Raw genomic sequence first — 18751 nt, 5'->3', positions numbered from 1 at the left:
CCCTCTTTCAATTCGCATGTTTTTGTTGTTTGGAAATATGAAATGGATCGTTCGAGATGTATTTCAGAATGGAACTTTCAATTTGAATTATTTTCTCAATTTTGTTTTCGATTTTGGAGTTAACAAGTTGCCCCTCGATACCCGTATGTCAAAAGATTCGGAGTTTATTGAGAGAATCTTTTAATTTTTTTTGATTTTGATTTCAATTACCTGATAATTTCACAAACTTTGAGTATGGATGGCAGGTAATGGCTGGTTATTCAAACACTAAAAACAACAGCACAATGCTGTAAATGCTCTCAAGTATTGGATTCCATGGGATCTCACGGTTTCTCTTAGTATTCATCAAGATAATAAAGCACTACTAGAACTTGTCAATTTTTTTTTGAGACTGATTGAGTTTACCTGGTAATTTCACAAACTTTGAGTATGGATGGCAGGTAATGGCAGGTTACTCAAACACTAAAAACAACAGCACAATGCTGTAAATGCTCTCAAGTATTGGATTCCATGGAGTCTCTCGGGATCTCTTTTAATTCATCAAGATAATAGGCTATTTTGTTCAGTAGTAAAATATTATTATTTTTAAACAAATCCTGGTTGCCATCTGGTGAAAGTGTCAGGTAAATGTAAATACAAAATGTGTAAAAAGTGTTGCGATAAGTGTAATGTTGATTGTATTTATCATATCAAGCAAGGGAAGAGTAAACCTATTGCTGGCACTTCATCCGAGAAGCAAATGTAGTCGTTCATCACAGCAAATAAAAACCGCTGAATCATTTGAGGCTTTTTTTTTGAATATTTTATTGTGATTTTGTTGTTTGCTGATTGTCTCTTTTTTCCAAGTTCTGTTTGATTTATAAGGTATTCGTAGGTGAGTGGTGGTGCTAATGTAGTGTGTGAGTCGTTGTTTGTCTCTTTTTTCAGTCTTAGAAACTTTGAGGAAGATAAAGAAAAAAGTGACACTGAAAAGAACGATGAAAGGGACCTGTTGAAAAAGTATTGCATTGATGGAATCAAGTTAGAGAATGGAAGAATATACACATTCTTTGCAGCTAGTAATTCTGGTATTTCAGGAAATACTGCTCTTTTTATTGATAGTACTTGTTTAAACGTTCGTCATGTTTTCAAATTGTTATTCAATTTTTCAGAGTCCATGAAGAGCGGTCACAGAAAATTTAATGGAAGAGTTGGACTTAACATCGGAACCTCTGTACAGTCTTATATTAAGCTCGAACATCAACACCGACGATGAACAATATCCTGGTGTTGATGGTATTAATGCGATCGAAGAAGAATTCTTTAAAACCATTTTGAAACAAATATCCAGTGAAGGTCAATTTTTAATGGATAAGGAAGAAATAGATCAAGCAACTTCACTCCAAGGAAGAGTTTTGGGTATCAAAGGAATGTTTCAAATGATTCCTACTGCAGTGTAGAAAGATTTGTTTGTGAAGAGGTATCGTCTTGGATCAGAAGTGAAGGTGTTCGTACGAGCATCAACCGTCAAATTTGCTGCAGAGTCAAGAATTTACAACAACTTTGACGTGTTGAATATCTCTTCACCAAAGTATGTTGGAAACATTAGTAGAAACACAATCAAATTCTTATGCAGAAAATCCACCAAACCTCAAGAAATCGAGAACTACTTTATTGATTATTATCAGAAGTACTTTGGATGAGTTGCGAGAAGGAGCTCGTGATCGAGAGTATCTTTTAAAAAGAATTTTCGTAGACGATGATTCTGAATACAGTTATGAAACAAAGATTGTTAGGGCAGTACTTGAAAATAGAGAACCTATTGAAACGAATCTTTTTATTGCCCCAAAGATCAAGCAAAAGATTATTGTTGAGCGTATGTTTGGATTGTTAAACAAGTCTCTGCAAGGTCAAATCAAATATCCACATCTATTGAATCTTAAGGGAGTGATTGACCAATCTGAATTTTTAAAAGACAACCAAGTGCTCATTGCAAGCTTCAGATTCAAAGCAACAACATCAGTAGTTGTTTTTAGAAATCCAGTCGCGCATGCCAACGATTTTTTAAGACTACACGTGGTCTCCCCTCCTGCTGACAAAGAATTCTTGAATAGCGTTAGAGAATGCATTGTGTTTCCCAAACTCGCAGGTAAAAAAGGCCCTCATCAATTCCTTAGCTCAGGAGATCTTGATGGTGATTTGTACAGCATTCTCACTGACCCATGTTTAGTCATGTTGTTAGACAAACCATTTAGTCGTATGGACTATGAACAGTTAGCAAAAGATTATAAAATGAAGAGACAACGCCCAACACCAGTTGACGATGTTGAGGAGTCAAGAAAAGATCAAACCAGGTTCTTTGTGGACTACAAACCAACTATTGGTGTATTCTACACGATATTGACCAATGATTTGTATCTCGACAAAATGTCGGAGGATGAAAGAAAGAAGTATGCCTTTTATTTTACATTATCCATTGATGCTGTAAAGCATGGATCAGTGATACTTCAAGATCCAAAGCCATGTAAATCCATCCAAAACGATTTCGGTTTGAATGAAGAGAAATTTGCAAAAATTAATCAATTCGAAAAAAAGTTGATCGAAATTGTTTATGACAGTATTTTGTCGATTAAGGAGGCATTTGTCATCCCCTATCAAGTGAATGATCTCTACCGAGTCAAGGAGATTGGCGATTCTACAAAGATGAAGGAGGCTTTTAATAACTGGGAAAAAAACAACAAAATCTCGAGAAGTGAAAGAAAAGACCTCTTGTCTCAAGTGTATGGGAAAAAACAGCACAAACAATGGCTATTGTCAAAGGTGGCTCGAGTTATCAACTCACTTGGAAATTCTGACACCACCAAGTCTATAGCAGAGCGAATTCACTCCAATTATTTTTTGGAGGCAAGCATTGAGGCCAATGTGGAAAAAGCAAAACAATGGCTTAATCAAGCGTATGCTTATTCCGATCAGAAATTGAGGGAGAAAATGGTTAGATTTGTTTATTTGGTTTGCTATAAGTGGCTAAGTATTTGTCACATCCAAAATGGCGATGTGTTGTCCTTCGGAGTGTGCAAATATAAACCTGTTAACATCAACCAATAAACTTGATCTTGCTCTCTCATGGAGACCGAGAGATGATATGTTGAACAAGGCGCTCAATTTGGGCGGTAGGAATCGAGGAGTGTGGCTGAATGGACTTCAAACAGCGGACTAACAGCTCTGCACTGCATTGGTTCTTGTTTTGCTGTACCAATTGCTGGATGAGATATAAATAAGGAAGGGAGTAAAAGGTACAAAACGAGCCGAAATTTTCGTTTGTGGATGGTGCAGTCCAATTAATGAGATCCATGGATGCAAAATAATTTTCCAAATAATTTCTAATGCACTCGATGAAATGTTGCGAAATTAGTGGCTTTGTTGACAGTGAGCTTTGTGAGCTTTGCTGTTTCAACAAACGATCCCTAGATGAGTGGTATGCAAATAATTGCTTAAAGCATGAAATATAGATGGATTTTGAAAGAAAGTTGATTCTTGTTGGAGCCGAGTCAAAATTATTTGAGCTTGTTCCACTACCATTGTTGCATGAACTTCTTTCAACTATTAATCGTAGGGCTTCGAGCACATGTTCAAAAATGTAGAGTACATCTGGACTGTCATTCATGAGAGAATCCACAAGCGAATGATACAACAAGAGTGCAATATTTCCATTAGCGGTATCATTTAAAGAGAGAGATTGGATGGCTTTTGTTAAGGTTTGTTCTTCCACTCCAGTAGAGCTATTTTGACCAAATATTCTATACTTCACATAGGGAGCAATATGAGTGTGAGAACCAGAGGACATTTTCTCAAAGAGTTTTACCAAATTATCTGGATTTTGATCCACGAGATTGCTAATAAAATTCGAGTGAACGGATGAACGAATTCCTTTTGGATCATCCTTATGTGTTAAATATCCAGATTTCTTTTTCACATAAATGATATTACTTTTGAGTGGAAACTCAGTAATGGTGAGAGGATAGTATCTTTCATTGCTCGTGGTAATCTTGGAAATTAAATGTGATTCAGGAATAAGACACGGACTTAGTTTTTGTAAAGTCATTCCCTGAGTGGTCTCAATGGTGACAGGAACATGACATGATTCTTTTGTGTCAATATCAAGAGTTTCCAATAATCTATTCTCAGCTGCTAGAATGTATAAGTGACGAAGCGCTTGTGAATGATACCTGTTATCTGTCGTTGTCTGAGGGAAAACAGGATACAATGAACACAATAGAGCTGCAATCGATCGATCACTGGTTGAAAGAGAGAACCTTCCTCCTCCCAAGAAGACAAGTCCAAGAGACATGGACAATGCCATGTGAATTCCATAACCACCGTACAGTGTACTGGGAGATGAAATGTATTTCTGTCTGAGCTGTTTCACCAATCGAATGACTTCAACGTTTCCACTTCCTGACATGATGCAACTCAAACTGAGTAGACCGATGATGATGGTTCTATCTGATGTAAATTTGTCTAATTTTACATAGTAGGGAATGGATGCATCGTGTGCGTAAAGTTTCAGTCTCATTTTCATTGCTTGTTGAACAATATTCAGAATCAAGTCGAACGCTTTGGAATCATGGGATCCAGCATATTTGAAACCAATAGAAAGACAGCAACCACAAATAACGTGAGCATAAATCTTACACAACTCACTGCTGTCAATGATTGTTTCAGCTGGAGTAGAACGAAAGAGTTCTGGAATTTTTGATTTAATCCAACACTCAGAGTTCTTGATGGTGTTCCACATGATTAACGAGGAGCCAAGTTGTCTCAGAATAATCATATCCGGTCTGACATAGTCTAACATGTATTTTGTGTCTGGAACCTTCATTTCTGAAGCGATAGCTTCATCATGTGTTTTAAGATATTTCAATGTGAGAGCAAGGCATGCTCCTGGACCTGTGACATCCACATTCACAAATTTTTCATTTTCCTTAATTCTTGAACATGTACTTGTCACGGCCTCTGAACTGTTGGTTCCGTTCTTTAATGATGGATGGGCCTTAGATTTGGATGCCATTAATGCAAACATGTCAAACTCGGGACGTTTGCTACCTCCTGTCATGTATGAAAGCAATCTTTGGTCCATTTTCAATTCGTGACTGTTTCCAGTTGGGCCTTTGCCTAAATGAACCAATCCAAGAGCTAATCCAGCAGATAGAGAGTAACTTTCTCGTGTGTTTGTTGAATTATCATTGGGTGGTCGAGCCAATTCTCCCAATAGAACTTCAGTCATGAATCGATGACAACTACCCATATAGAGTAAGCCAATTCCAAGCAATGCAGAACCGCTCACTTCCATTGGCATTTCCATATCGCTCATACCTACCACGAGCGAAGGAATGTAGAGCGAGAGGGATCGAGTAATGTACTGATCTTGTGTTCCAATATATGAACAAGATAAACCCAATAAAATACCGATTGTTGTCGCTTCATGTCGCTGCTGAAGATAGCCATAAATATCTGTAGGTCCAAGACACTTTAAGTGACCTTGCAATCCTAAAGCCAGAAGTAATCCAGCATGAGTCACACTGTCATTCAAATATCTAGTCCCTCGTTTGTTTGGTTTGTGAAACATGATCCATTCTTTGGTAATTTTGCAATCGGTTCCAATGGTTAGACCGGTGGCCACTCCATTGTGAAATTCTGCCCATTGTGTACTGCAACTTGCAGAAATTTCATTCTCCAAAACAATTTTAGAAATATCAATAGACATGATGGCTCTATTTCTTTTGAGTTTGACTGAAAGAGCTATTGGTGGAACTGCTAAAACATTACTGGCTGTGGTGTCTCTTGAGATGGAACTATTAATGTGACGTTTGCTTGATAGAGTAAGCATTCCTTTTCCAATGCAAAAAGATAATAACTGTTGCTTAATATTCAATAAAATTTGACGTTGTAAATCAGGAGCATCATTAGGATCAAAACCATCGAGATCATCTTCTGTCAGCTGGAGCGTATGTTTTTGTATTTGCGTAGGCCTGCTACTGTCCAGCATTTTGCTTACTTGCTCAAGCCTTCTGTCTTCACTCCAAATCATGTGTCCAATATCTTCATCGGTTTCTGAGGAAGATGAGTTTGGAGGAGGAACTCCTGCAATTTTTGAAAATTCTGAAATGATCTGCTTTTCTCTGAACGGTCTTTCCATTTCTAATTGATTGTTGTTAATGGAAAGATCTTCTCTTTCAATCAATTTACAGAATTTTGTGGTTCTGGTTACAGGTTGATTGGAGTTTCTACAAAGTATTAGAGCTTCTCGAATAGGCAAAGAAACGCTGAATGGCAAAAACTCTAATTGGTCAATACTTGTAAATCCTTCTTGTAAGAGGGCAATTGCAACTCTTTCGTGAGAAGCAAGTTCCGAAAGAGCCTGTAAATGGTTCACATCCATATAAATATCGCTTGTTGCTGAAGACGAGTTATGAATGTCATAAATATCATCAGAACCATTAACAAGCAATGAAAATAATCGGCATACTTTCTTACTCAGAGATGTGGCACTGCAATTTGAGATAACCGGATAAAGACACGACTTGTCTATTGAGCCGTTTAATAATATCTCCTCAATCCATCCCATAATATTTGGAGTCAATATTCCACTCGCATAGTATTCATTTAAAAATTTGATATTGTCATTCTTCAACTCAATCCTCATGTTGGGTAATGCTGATTTTGTTCTCGAAGTGAGAGTATAATTAAAATCACGTTGATAAACTTCACAATAGGAATGCCACTGTAAAGTAGTAGCTATTTCAAAAAGTAAGGAGCCTAACATCTCCATCTTGCTCCATTCTGTTACATGTAGTTTGTAATTTTCGTACAGGAGATGCAGAGAAAACAGGATAAGCGGTAAATTGGCCACCAAGGTTTTGCTGCTCGTTTGTAATTTGGAAAAGTCAATCATGCATGGAGTATTGCATATATTATTGGTTGACGAATTGGTCTCCAAAAACTCCATCAATTTCCACGGATCATCCTCAGGAATTTGCTGCGTTGGAGGCATGATATTTAATCCTAAGTAAAGGATTAAGGAAGAAAATATTTCCCATTCTTGAAATGCTGCATTTCTCGAAATTTGAAAATCATAAAAAATGCTACAATGAAGATCCTTGCTCAAAATTGCTTGAAAAACTGATAGACAATCCTGTACAAGCTTAGATGAAGGGCAAATATCAAGAGAAAATCTGAATAGAGAGTCATTAGAAGCGAGAGAAAACCTGTTTTCCACAACAAAATCAATTTTCTTAAATACCCCTTTTTCTAAGGATTGATTCCACATAATGTACTCTCCATTCAAAACAAGAATTAATCCATCTCTAGAGCTTTCTGAGATTAGCATAAGGTGCAAACCTCCGCCGATATTCCCATTAAACAATTTTTCGTTGACCAGAGAATCATTGAATTCAGCAACTGCAATGACATCTTGTTTTGAAAATTTTGGCAATAGGAAAAAATCTTCCTCTTGTGAATTTCTTTCTATCTCGAAAGCAAATAATGTGTTGTTATTAACTACATATAAAATGTATCGATTGCCAGACGTATCAACATGGAATATCGATATTTGCAAATATTCAGTATCGACGCATTTCAAATACTCCGCACAGTTTTCTGAAAATTGTATTCTCTGGACAAATCCTTCTTCAAGAAATAAATAAAGAGATATGAGTTTGGAATTGGAGTCATGAGTGACCATAAAAAGGTCTGAATAAAGATACAAGATGGTTTCGTAACCATTTTTCATGTAGTCAAAAGTTTGCTCACCATCCATCAGCACGTCTCCATCATCTGAGGTAACTCCAGGTTGTACTGAGGCAGGCCCAATAACAGAAGCCAATGCCTTCACTTCATGTAGTGGGCTCGTTAAAAAGTACAGCATTGGATTTGTGTTTTGTTTCTGTTCCACACTCAAAATTTTCCTTTCCATAATCAAAATTTGATTATTTAAACTCCATAATTTGTGAATTTTGAAAGGAAGAGAAACAATGAAAGATCTACCTGATTCTCCATAAATTTCGATTCTATTATTGTCCAACAAAATGCACAACATGACTTCATTAGAAGAGAAAGAGCACAAGCAAACATCATTTGGAATAATTGGAACACTGGGATTTTGTTGATGGCTGCTATATTTATATTTTCTATGAATCCGAAGAGCATCAGAGCTTCCATGGTACCAAATCACTTGAGGTTCCAAATCCTTGTTCAAATTTCTTTTGCTGTCATGGTGCAGCAATTCCGAAGGGATTTGTATCACCAGTCGTTCCTCTCGTCCTCTATTCAAAAAGCAATATTGTTTCGTAATGCAATAATTTTCATCTTTGTTTGTTCCGCGATGACGATGACGATCATGGTGAGGAAGAGGCTCCTTGCTCACAGTTGTCAGAACCACTTGATGATTTCCACCCTGTGAGAGGAACAAAGTCATTTTTTTAATGGCGGGACAGCAGTTCCTTCAGATTCAATTGGCAAGTGTGGAGTTATTTTCTTTCAATGGGTCAGTGAGGATTTAAACTTTACAAAGGACACTATTCCTCAAAACAGATATATATATTGAGAAAGCTCATATGATCATTGAAAAACATTTTTTCGCGCCACAAATCATTTACAATTTTCGAACGGTTTTGATCCAAACAAAAAAATGCCACGAGACGAAGACGAAGAAAACAGTCAAGCGGGTGAAGAAGAAGAAACCGAACCAAAACAACCTGAATACAACTATGACGAGATCGATGAAGTGTCAGGATTCAAGAAAGTTGACAAAATGATTTGGGATTTGTATATGGAAGCTCGGGCATCTCACTTGAAAGAGAAGGAATCGGAGGAAGCTGAAAATAAGGAAGAAACACCAGAAGATGATTTTGACAAAGAGGGATTTATTACATCACTTGTTGAGAGTAAACATTTGAATGACAACAGAGTAAAGATGGTTCTTCGACTCGCATTGTACAAGGGTGAAATGAATGAATTTAATGAACGACACGGAGAAGGTCATGCAATTTATGCTAACCAGGATCAATATAAGGGAGGATTCCAACATAATTTAAAGCATGGAAATAGAGGCTTGTACATTTACTATTCGCTATATCCATCTGCAAAGTCTTTTCTGAAAGAAGATGTGGCAATAATGAAAATGAAAGACACAGAGGAAGTGAAACAGATATTTGCCAAAACAGATAAGAGTGAAGAAGAAAAGTTAAAAGAAGCATCTGAATATATTACTACAATAGAACCATTCAATAGATACATACCTCACCGAGTGTTCTACGTTTTGAAATATGGCCCTTATCCATTCTATGAAGGACCATTTTGTCAAGACAAAAAGAGAACCTCAATGGATCAAAAATACCTAGTGGATAATTCTTCTGAGAAGCCTCCAAATTTTGTCATTGATCCACAGGCAGTCATCAAATATAAAGATGGCTCAATGTACATTGGACAATTTCTGGACAGTAAAAAGCATGGATTTGGAACCATGTATTACTCGAATGGAGACATTTACAGAGGAGAATGGAAGAACAATCTCAAGCATGGTGTTGGTGACTATTATTTTGCTGCAAACAAGAGCTCCTTTCATCAGTCCACTTGGGAAAATGGACAAATTAAATCTGGACAATGGAGAATGCCTTGTGGCACAGTATACCAATCCAATAACTTTTCAAAGCAAACTCCTTTCGGTAGCACTGGAACCTTTATTTTCGATTCAACCACATTGAAAGGAGAGAAAAAGAAAATTCATGTGAATGGAACGTTTATTGAGGATGAATGGCAGCCAAAGAGTATTGTGCTGGCACAAGAACACTAAAATACAGTTCATCATCATGTTCCAAAACTTACAGTATTCCTATTGTTGCATGAATGTTCCATTTGCTCCAATAATCTCAAACAATTTGTTTTGTGCATTCCCTAACGAATGTTGCAGTGTTTTACACAACTTGATGTATTCTGAAATCTCTTCATCCTGTTTCAGTGTACCAGGGTTAAAAATTACTCCATTTCTCATACTGTATAATTGCAGTTTTAAGGAGCTTATTTCTTCTTGCAAACTTTTAGTGAGAGCGAGCTGTTTTTCCGATTCTTGAATTTGTGTGGAAAGTTTTTGTTCCAATTCTTGAATGGTTTCACTCTTTTCTGCATTTTCATTTTCCAATTTGAGAAGTTTTGAATTCAAATTATTGTTTGATAGATCATGATTGTGTGGTTGTTGTGCAACTGCAGTTGGAGCGAATACACATTTAGGACTTGTTGTTGTAGTGGGTGTTGTACTCTGGTGATTATTATTATTGGAACTATCATTCTCAATCACCAATTTAATGGGCTGTAAAACGTCACTTCCCTGTTCACTGTGATGAGTAAATAAGACTCTTGCTAAATCATCGTCTGTGGAAATTCTAATCAAATATCCCTCGCGATCTTTGTATCGAATCAGTGGTTTTATAAATTGAAATCTTTCAATAATTTCCAATTTTAAAGAGTTGTACGAAAAACCAATTTTTTTGAGTGTCACCACATGAATGTCATTGTTCTTATACAATTTAAATTTCAAAGAATCACAGTCCTTATACATTGAATCCAACACAGAATTCAATTGCTCGGATGATCCTTTCATTAAAAGAATACCTCCAACACTTGTCAAATCTTCAGCACCCTCATCGGAAATTTGATCCAATTCCAGTAACGAAGAAATGTCATTCATCATTACCTTTGTGGGCGTTAATTGAGTTTTATATGGCTGTTGTTGGCTTGCATTTCGATGGGCCAAAAAAGTATTGGAAGTGTTAATCACCAAATTTGGATGAGATGGTTGTGATGAATAATTATGTGACGATGAGGGACAGCCCGTAGTCTGAGGATGATTTTCGAAAGGTGGCTGTTGTTGATAATGTTGCGCATCAGAATTTGAATTGTCACTCAATAGATTTAAATTTTTAAATAATTTTATCCAATTCGTTCGATGATCTTTCAATTCTCGAATTATTTTCCGTTCATTCTCGTTGTTCACTTTTAATTCATTCATCAATTCGCTATCTGTCAATTCCAATAATTCCTCACCAGAAATTTGATTTTGAACAAAAGCAAATTTCAAGTGAGACATTTTCATGAGATCAAGCCATAAAGCAACATCGTTACAATTCCACCGAGAAATATCTTTTTCTAATAATTTGGAAATTATTTGTTGTTGTTGTTGAGAGGAACTGTTTAGCAAATTTGATGATGATGACGATGATTTTTGTAGGACCATGGTAGGAGTGTGTGTGACCGGTCAATGTTGTTTTTTTAAATTGCGTCGCTTGAAAGCAAATTTGCCGGAAAGGCGTTGATAATTGGTCACAATTTATGACTGATATGGAAAGGATTCTTTAAGGAAGTTTGAAATGCGTTCACGGTTGTTGTTTTTATCTATTCAATAAAAGATCATTCACTGTCACTTTCACTACTGCTGCTATCCTCTGATTCTGCCTCAGCATCTCCAAATAAATCTGCCTCCAATTCTTTTACTGTTTCTTCCTCTTGCATTCTTGCCAACTCAGATGCTTCTTGCTGAATGTAATCAACAAAATCGGCACATACTTGTTGGAATTTGGCAATTTCTTTCTTACTTTTTGGGTAATTTTCGCTAATGGGATAATGTTTTACATCCATGATTTGATAATCAAATTCATTCTGCTTTTTCAAGTATTTCATGCATGCATACAGCCAAGACTCATGTACAATATGAACACCAGGCATTTGTTCTATTTTTCTCACCTTCTCTGTTCCTTTTCTTCCCGCGACAAGATGTGTAACGTTAGGTGAAATATCTGTGTAACATGTAGCTCCCAAGTCTTGGGCAATTCTCCATGCAGGATGTTGTTTTGGATCTTGTTGTAACGGAATGACTCCACTAAATACAATATGCTTTCCTCGCAGAATGTCTTTCTTTTTTTCTTTTAAAATAATTTTGACATCTTTGTTGTCAACATCCTCATTTGATGTCAAATCTTTAAAATATTCGGTATGAACTTTCTCGAGGAGATTATAAACAACATCTAATTGATCATCTTCCTCATAGTCATCAATAGTGTTCTCAATAATTTTGTAGTTTACAGGTCTAGGAGGTTGAGCAGACGGCATTAGTTGTTTTCTGTCTGCGTCATTTCCTGGAGCGTTATTTACATCTAGCTGTACACCAAATATACGCCTAAAGTAGTCATAGGGTGCTATTTGAATAACATTGTCTGCGTTATTTTTCCAAACATCAGTTTTGTCATCTATTACGAGCACCGACTTGTCACTACATGGAAAAACATTGCTTAGAGTTTTAGTATTAATATCTGGACATTCATCTCTAGAGAGTATTCTGTCAGCAAACAATTCTCTTTTTGGATCTAGCATGGAACCAATTTGGTCGGCATATTGCCGCTCTCCATGTGTGAAAACATGCATTTCAAATAAATTGCTGCATCTTCTCAAGAATTCGTCTAATCTAGGTCTAAACTTGACAAAGTGAAACGTTCCTCTCATGAAAAATCGATGGATATGCTTTTGAAGCAACTCCGAGCTATCATACACCTCTCTAAATGGCTTACTTCTATTACCTTCCCTTGAATATTCAAAATCGTTAATTGTATGCAAAAGGGTGTGATCCAAATCAAGTACAAGCGAAAGCTTTTTCTTTTCTATGAGCCTTCTCTGATTTTGTCTGTCAATTTCAATTGCTTGGTCAAAATCGATCGTGTATCCTAATTTATGAAGAAGAGAAACATGTGACTTTTGGGTTGGTTTCTTCTCATCATGACCATTCATCTCCGGTATTGGAAAGTTAAATTGTGTAGCCATATCATAAATAAATTTAACAGGCTCGCCACTCAACTTTTTTCGCATGTATAGTGAGGAGCAAGAACCATTGCATCGGGCACATAATTCCTTCCATGTCTCTGGATGATTGCAATTATAAACTTTAAGAAATATTCTTTGTGGTTCCGATAATTGGTTTGGTGATGATGATGCAGGTTTGTCAAGCCGTAACAATTGTTCGACTTTTCCAGGCGCATTGCTTACTATCGTCATTGCTTCTCGGTTTCCATTCATCAAAGTGTACACCACTTTTCCTAATGGCTCATACGCAAGAATGCATTGTCCTTCCTTTACCAACCAAGTGATGGATTCCACTTTTCCGACTTGTTCTGGAAAATGTATCAAAGTATAATCGTTTGATGCATGCCGTAATTTTGTTAATTTCCTTTGAGGCTGGATGTTGTTCTTGTTGTTGCTGCTACTGGAGGAGGATGATGTCTCGTACGTTGTAGCTGTACTTGGATGAGCCTTTCGCTTCCGAACCTTATCATTCCCTTCTTCTTCATTTAAAATGATGGAAGGATGATTCGGATCAATCATAATGATGTTGCTGTTTGTTGTGGTTTAGTGATGATTCTAAACAAAGAAATAAAAAGCTGATGACGATGAGAGTATTTTTTTTAAAACTGAAATCTTATTGTGAATTACAAAACTCCAAATGATCATGAAACACAAGCTCTTTCTCTTGTGGTCGGCAACAATTTCAATTCTTCATGTATCGTATTGATTGTTTGAATTCCAATTTCGTAATTTGGGTTGTAAGTGAACAGAATTGTAATAACTAATCATATCGAATAATATCGGATTTATTGTTTCGTTGCTTTGTTTATGTTCCTAGGAACATCAGTGAGACCTTCATCAAATGCTTTGGTCAACCCAACTCAAATTCACACTGAACCGTTGGTTGGTTCTACATCATAGGCCTCTTTCCTTCAACTTTGAATGAGATTGCGTTGTCTTTCAAGATACATGTTACTTGTAAATTGGATGAACTCAATTCTTCAATCTTCATCAATGGTCGATTCGAGTAAGAATCAAAAGAGAGATCGGATCCGATGAACAACAAATGAATTGGAATCGCATTTTCGCACTAACAATTTCGATATCCATCCTCGCACTCCTCCAACGTTGGAGTTTCTTCGCATTTCATCTTTGAAAAAAAAATTCTCACCAAAAGCTTTTACTCACCTGTTGCAACATTATTGTGTCCATCAAAGTGTTCTTTCTGAAACCATTTCCATCATCACATGCCCCTCACTCCAGAACAAATCACTCTCATCAAACAGAAATGGAATAATGCAAAAGAGAGAGCACTCCGAATGACCAGTCTAGAATCTCTCCAAGACTCCACTTTTGAATATCATCACACCAAAAAGAATGTTGATGTTTATGCCTGCAAGGAAGAAGGAGAGAGTGCCATTGTCATTCGTGGAGATACCATTTGTGAAAATGTCACACCAGAGGAATTTATTCAGCCCTTGTGGTCGGTGGATATGAAAATTAAAAAGTTGTTGGATCTCTTGTGAAACGAGTGGAGTTGATTGAAAGTTGGACCGATGAGGAGGGAGAATGGAGAATACTTTATTATGTTGTCTCTGCTGGAGGTACGTATGTGATTTCAGATTTTGAGAGAATTCGATGGAATGTTCATTTCACAATATCCATGGCATGACCACGACTGGAAATTAATGTCATTCGAATGTACAATACTCAATGTGTGGTGGAACTCTTTTGGATGAATCACTACTCATACCTCCATAGCTCCATTTGTATCCGATCGAGATTTTCTCTACGTATTGAAATTCCACAAAACAGATACTTTTACCTATTTTGTTTCAACAAGTATTGATGGACTTTATGAACCTCCTTCTTCATTTGTTCTACAGAAGGGAGCAGTTCGCGGAACCAATGAATTTGTCTGTCAACGATACGTACCCGAGGAGGGAAATGCCTCGAATATTCTCGTGACGTATTCGAGTTTGACATTACCCAATGGTTGGATTCCACAAACAGTGGTGAATGCTGCAATTTTTCCAGTTCCACTCGGGTTGGCAACCACAGCTGAAATTCTCAATAAGAAGTTGAGAACGCCACCAAACTCTCCCTCCCTTAATAAAAATTAATGTCAAGTCAAAGGCTGACTTCCCACTCTATCAACCCTGTCCTTTGATTCCCACTCACTTCCTTTCTCTTCTTGTTTAGCTGTCTAGTACAAATGGTTTATCTAAATCCTTCATGAAATTGCCAATTAGCGCACTAGCTCAGACATTTCTGATAAAAAAAATATTGATTATTCTAGATGTGAAGGTGATATAGCTCAGTCGGTAGAGCGTTGGTCTAATAAGCCATTGGTCGTCGGTTCGATCCCGACTATCACCAAACTTTTTTGTTTTAGGGGAATGTTGTTTTTCGTGTAGTCATGAATGCTAAATTGAGCAATAGATTTCAAATCAAAACCAATCATAAATATCATCATCATCAAAAAATTAAAAACCATCGAACGAGTAGCAAGTGAGGTTGTAATTTTGTTTGATGTAAAACTTCCAAAAGAAAATTGATCTCCAAACACATCGACTCGACACGAGGTGCAATTCGCCTTATTTGCTGCCAAAAATGTCAACAAGTCAGCAGCATCAGTAATTAAGGCATGAACTTGATTGTTGAGAATCATTGGCCAAGCTTCGTAGTAACCTCCAGAAAAACGAATAATTTGAGAGTTAGGAAGATTAGCTGTGGCCCATTGATCATAAGTCGTTGCTTTGTAAACAGCAACTTTGACAGCTGCTTGATTGAGATCATACACAGATGACACTTTGATGGTATCAATATCAAGTCCAGAACGTAAATATCCATTAAAACTTGTTCCGTAGGCACCTGCAATTTGTGACAATATATGTCCAGGTGTGTGTTGGTTCATGATGTGAATCAATCAATTGTGACAATATGTGTGTAAGGTTCATGTCACAATGACTCATCATGATTACTTACATTGAAAATGAGCTTGACTCAATCTTGAATTATCCCAATTCGTCGAAGCAATGGCAACATCACAATCTCCACTATCCACAAAAGCTTTCAAAGATCCAAAATATCCTAACAAGGTGGTATTCACTGTTGTGAAATTGACTTGTAAATCCTGAATGTTATAACGATTCTTCAATGTTGAAATCAATAATTGACCTGCCTTTTGATGAATGAGTGGCCAAGGATGCAATGCATTATATTCATAACACATATTGATGACTGGCATTCGGGAGGTGATGTTTCCATTTTTGGATAAATCAAGAGTGGATGGAAAATCATTGACACTCGCAGTGGTACATGAAGGCACTGGAAAGACAATATTAAAAGAGAGTAAATAATTCTTCCATTCTTGAGAAGCAATGTAGACGGAAGTGGCAGCATCAATGGCTTTAATGAAACTCGCAGAACGCAACAAGGATTGGGCGAATACTTTTTGAGTAGCAGTCATCATCATCATGAACAACACAACAACAACAACAGCAGACATCACTCGACGATGTGGTGATGATGATCGCGTTGTGGAATGTTGGGTTAATGAAATTTCAGCTTGACAGGAAGGCATTGAGTGTGAATATGCAAAAAGAATATATTAACGAAAAAGAATGGTGGAGAGTTTTGGTCCAGTTCTTTCGTTGTTATATTGCGAAGTGTGTTCACCTTCTTCTTGTTGGTGTTTTTCTTGTTGGTGTCAGGGGTATAATAAACTCTCGAAAGAAGGTGTTGGTGTTCTCTTTGTTTTGTAAAGAAGAGTCGACTGTCTTTTGTGCACACATCACATCTGGACCAGTTGTGATTGGCCAATTGGACGGAATCCTTCTTCATCTTCTTTTTCACGAATGGCCATTGGATAAAAAAAGTGAAATGATTCCAAACAAGAAGTGAATGAACAAATATTTCACATGCTATTCGTACGCTCTTTGGTGGACATCCATCACGAAGTCATTTCGCGCGAAACTTCAACACGACTTTCTTCTACGATCATTGCGGAGGTATTGTGTGAAAAAAGAGTCTATGGACATTCTGGAAGAGGAATTCCTGTACTTTCTCTTTGAATATTATGCATCACAAATATATATTTCGTCAAACGATGATGTATGGTTTGAAACACAAGCTAGAAAGGTGTTGTTATTATGTTAAATATTCACATTTTTGTAAGTTTCAAGACATCATTCAACAATTAATACAAATAAGGAAGCATATATTTTTCGAATAAATCTCTTCGTTCGATCCAATCCATATGCAACACATTTGGGACATTCTCAATAATTAATCTCTTTTGAATGTCAAGAGTTTTCAATCCAAACACATCTCTCACATAAATATCTTGTTCTTGCATGGGTGAAATTAGCAATTGCATGGTATTGGAATTGAGTTTGTAAAATTCAAAGAATGCAGAAAAGTAAGGATGAATTACTTCATCTTGAGGAGAACCAGTGAGAATTATCTTGTCAATTTGTAAAAAATTTTCTTTAAAATTGTAAATTTTAGCATAATCGGTCGTGAGAGAATCATTGTTGACAATGGAAAGAAATTGATTATAGAGTCGGTATTCCATATAATGATAGGGCTTTGGAACAAAATATCACAACCATAGTAAGGAGATGTTGAGGTAAATGATACCAAAATGTTCATGATGTGAAAAATAGGGTTGTGAAAATTTTCAAAGTCACACATGTGTCAATATCCATTGGAATTCCAATATGATGTAATATTCAAAATCAATTCCAATATTATTAATATTCAAAATTATTCCAAGATTAGTTTTCAAAACCAATTACAAAATTAAAAATTCCAAATTAATAATGTAAATATAAATGTTGTTAACAACTCATGAGCACTTACATCTTTCCAATAATTTGCCACACTTAACATCTTTTGAAAGAAATCTGTATAAAACACTCGATACACCTCTTTCATTGTCATGTTCCACAACCAAGGAAATTCTTGATGCAACAATTGCAGAACTGAATTGGTCGGTTGTGGAATTCCAAATTCTCCATTCTGAACGCCACTCAATGAAATAAACACTCGTACTCCATGATTTTTCGTCAATTGAATATACGATCGACACAACAATCCTCCCTGTGAATGACAAATCAAATGAAATTCCGAAAAACCAATTCTCTTTTTCAACTCGTCCACTTTTTGACTGAAATCTGTCACTTGTTCCCACATGGGTTTCAACAAGGATTGAACAGTATTCTCAGAATTGATGGAAGTAATAAAAGTACCAGCAGGTACAGCTTGTCGAATGAACTGTTCCAAATCGGACATGGATCCGTTATCAGCTGTGACTCCATGCATTAACAAGATGGGAAGAAAGGGTGTCGTCAATGGTGTTGATGAGAAAGAAGTCGATTTTGACACTTTCACTTCTTCTGAGAGAGGAGCAGGACTCACGAATAGTGAAACATTCATCAACATCATCATTACCATCATCACCATTATGAGTAGAAAGAAGAGGCGATTCATCCTACGTTTCCGTTTCAGATCCGATGATGATGATGATGAAAGGAAGATCATTCGTGAAGAGAAGGAGAGAATGGATGGGCGGTGAGTATGTTTCAGAAATACTGCTGAAGAGAGAGCGAGTTGGTGTTTGTTTTTTGATGAAGCTTCATCAAGATTCAAGGAAAGATGATGATGAGAGTGTTGGTTTCTGCGCATTTCGTCATCGTTTGTAAATTTATGAAAAGATTGTGAATTCATTATTGAACAACAATGGAGGTCTGAATGCGCGTGAGAGACTGCACACACACACAGAGAGACACACTCACGATGTCAGCTCTCTCTCTCTCTCTTATTGTTGTCATTTCTCTGTTGTCGTTAATTAATCAAACACCCTAAGGTATCAAAACCCTTCACA

At 36.7% G+C, this 18751-nt stretch overlaps 8 protein-coding genes across 8 annotated transcripts; 3 read left to right on the top strand and 5 right to left on the bottom strand.

Moving 5' to 3' along the window:
- Positions 1-1572: 1572 nt before the first annotated feature.
- On the top strand, positions 1573-3084 carry FDP41_007406 (uncharacterized protein; the record flags this gene model as incomplete). The annotated part of the gene is made up of 1 exon (XM_044711148.1): positions 1573-3084. The coding sequence occupies one exon, from the start codon at positions 1573-1575 to the stop codon at positions 3082-3084; it is 1512 nt and encodes a 503-aa protein (XP_044568942.1).
- A 16-nt stretch (positions 3085-3100) lies between these two features.
- Positions 3101-8452, bottom strand: FDP41_007405 (uncharacterized protein; the record flags this gene model as incomplete). Its single annotated transcript, XM_044711147.1, has 1 exon — positions 3101-8452. The coding sequence occupies one exon, from the start codon at positions 8450-8452 to the stop codon at positions 3101-3103; it is 5352 nt and encodes a 1783-aa protein (XP_044568941.1).
- Positions 8453-8665: 213 nt separating this feature from the next.
- Positions 8666-9829, top strand: FDP41_007404 (uncharacterized protein; the record flags this gene model as incomplete). The annotated part of the gene is made up of 1 exon (XM_044711146.1): positions 8666-9829. The coding sequence occupies one exon, from the start codon at positions 8666-8668 to the stop codon at positions 9827-9829; it is 1164 nt and encodes a 387-aa protein (XP_044568940.1).
- A 39-nt stretch (positions 9830-9868) lies between these two features.
- On the bottom strand, positions 9869-11266 carry FDP41_007403 (uncharacterized protein; the record flags this gene model as incomplete). The annotated part of the gene is made up of 1 exon (XM_044711145.1): positions 9869-11266. One exon carries the CDS (start codon positions 11264-11266, stop codon positions 9869-9871), a length of 1398 nt encoding a protein of 465 aa, XP_044568939.1.
- A 173-nt stretch (positions 11267-11439) lies between these two features.
- On the bottom strand, positions 11440-13401 carry FDP41_007402 (uncharacterized protein; the record flags this gene model as incomplete). Its single annotated transcript, XM_044711144.1, has 1 exon — positions 11440-13401. One exon carries the CDS (start codon positions 13399-13401, stop codon positions 11440-11442), a length of 1962 nt encoding a protein of 653 aa, XP_044568938.1.
- Positions 13402-14108: 707 nt separating this feature from the next.
- FDP41_007401 (uncharacterized protein) lies at positions 14109-14984 on the top strand (the record flags this gene model as incomplete). Its single annotated transcript, XM_044711143.1, has 3 exons — positions 14109-14344; positions 14410-14465; positions 14623-14984. 3 exons carry the CDS (start codon positions 14109-14111, stop codon positions 14982-14984), a joined length of 654 nt encoding a protein of 217 aa, XP_044568937.1.
- A 194-nt stretch (positions 14985-15178) lies between these two features.
- On the bottom strand, positions 15179-16333 carry FDP41_007400 (uncharacterized protein; the record flags this gene model as incomplete). The annotated part of the gene is made up of 2 exons (XM_044711142.1): positions 15179-15735; positions 15850-16333. 2 exons carry the CDS (start codon positions 16331-16333, stop codon positions 15179-15181), a joined length of 1041 nt encoding a protein of 346 aa, XP_044568936.1.
- A 729-nt stretch (positions 16334-17062) lies between these two features.
- On the bottom strand, positions 17063-18309 carry FDP41_007399 (uncharacterized protein; the record flags this gene model as incomplete). The annotated part of the gene is made up of 2 exons (XM_044711139.1): positions 17063-17452; positions 17728-18309. 2 exons carry the CDS (start codon positions 18307-18309, stop codon positions 17063-17065), a joined length of 972 nt encoding a protein of 323 aa, XP_044568935.1.
- Between the last annotated feature and the right edge of the window lie 442 nt (positions 18310-18751).

This window comes from Naegleria fowleri (assembly GCF_008403515.1).
Source record: "Naegleria fowleri strain ATCC 30894 chromosome Unknown tig3, whole genome shotgun sequence".
Lineage (NCBI taxonomy): Eukaryota > Heterolobosea > Eutetramitea > Acrasida > Naegleriidae > Naegleria > Naegleria fowleri.
The sequence above is the reverse complement of the archived record's forward strand: the minus strand, read 5'-3'. Positions and strand labels throughout refer to the sequence as shown.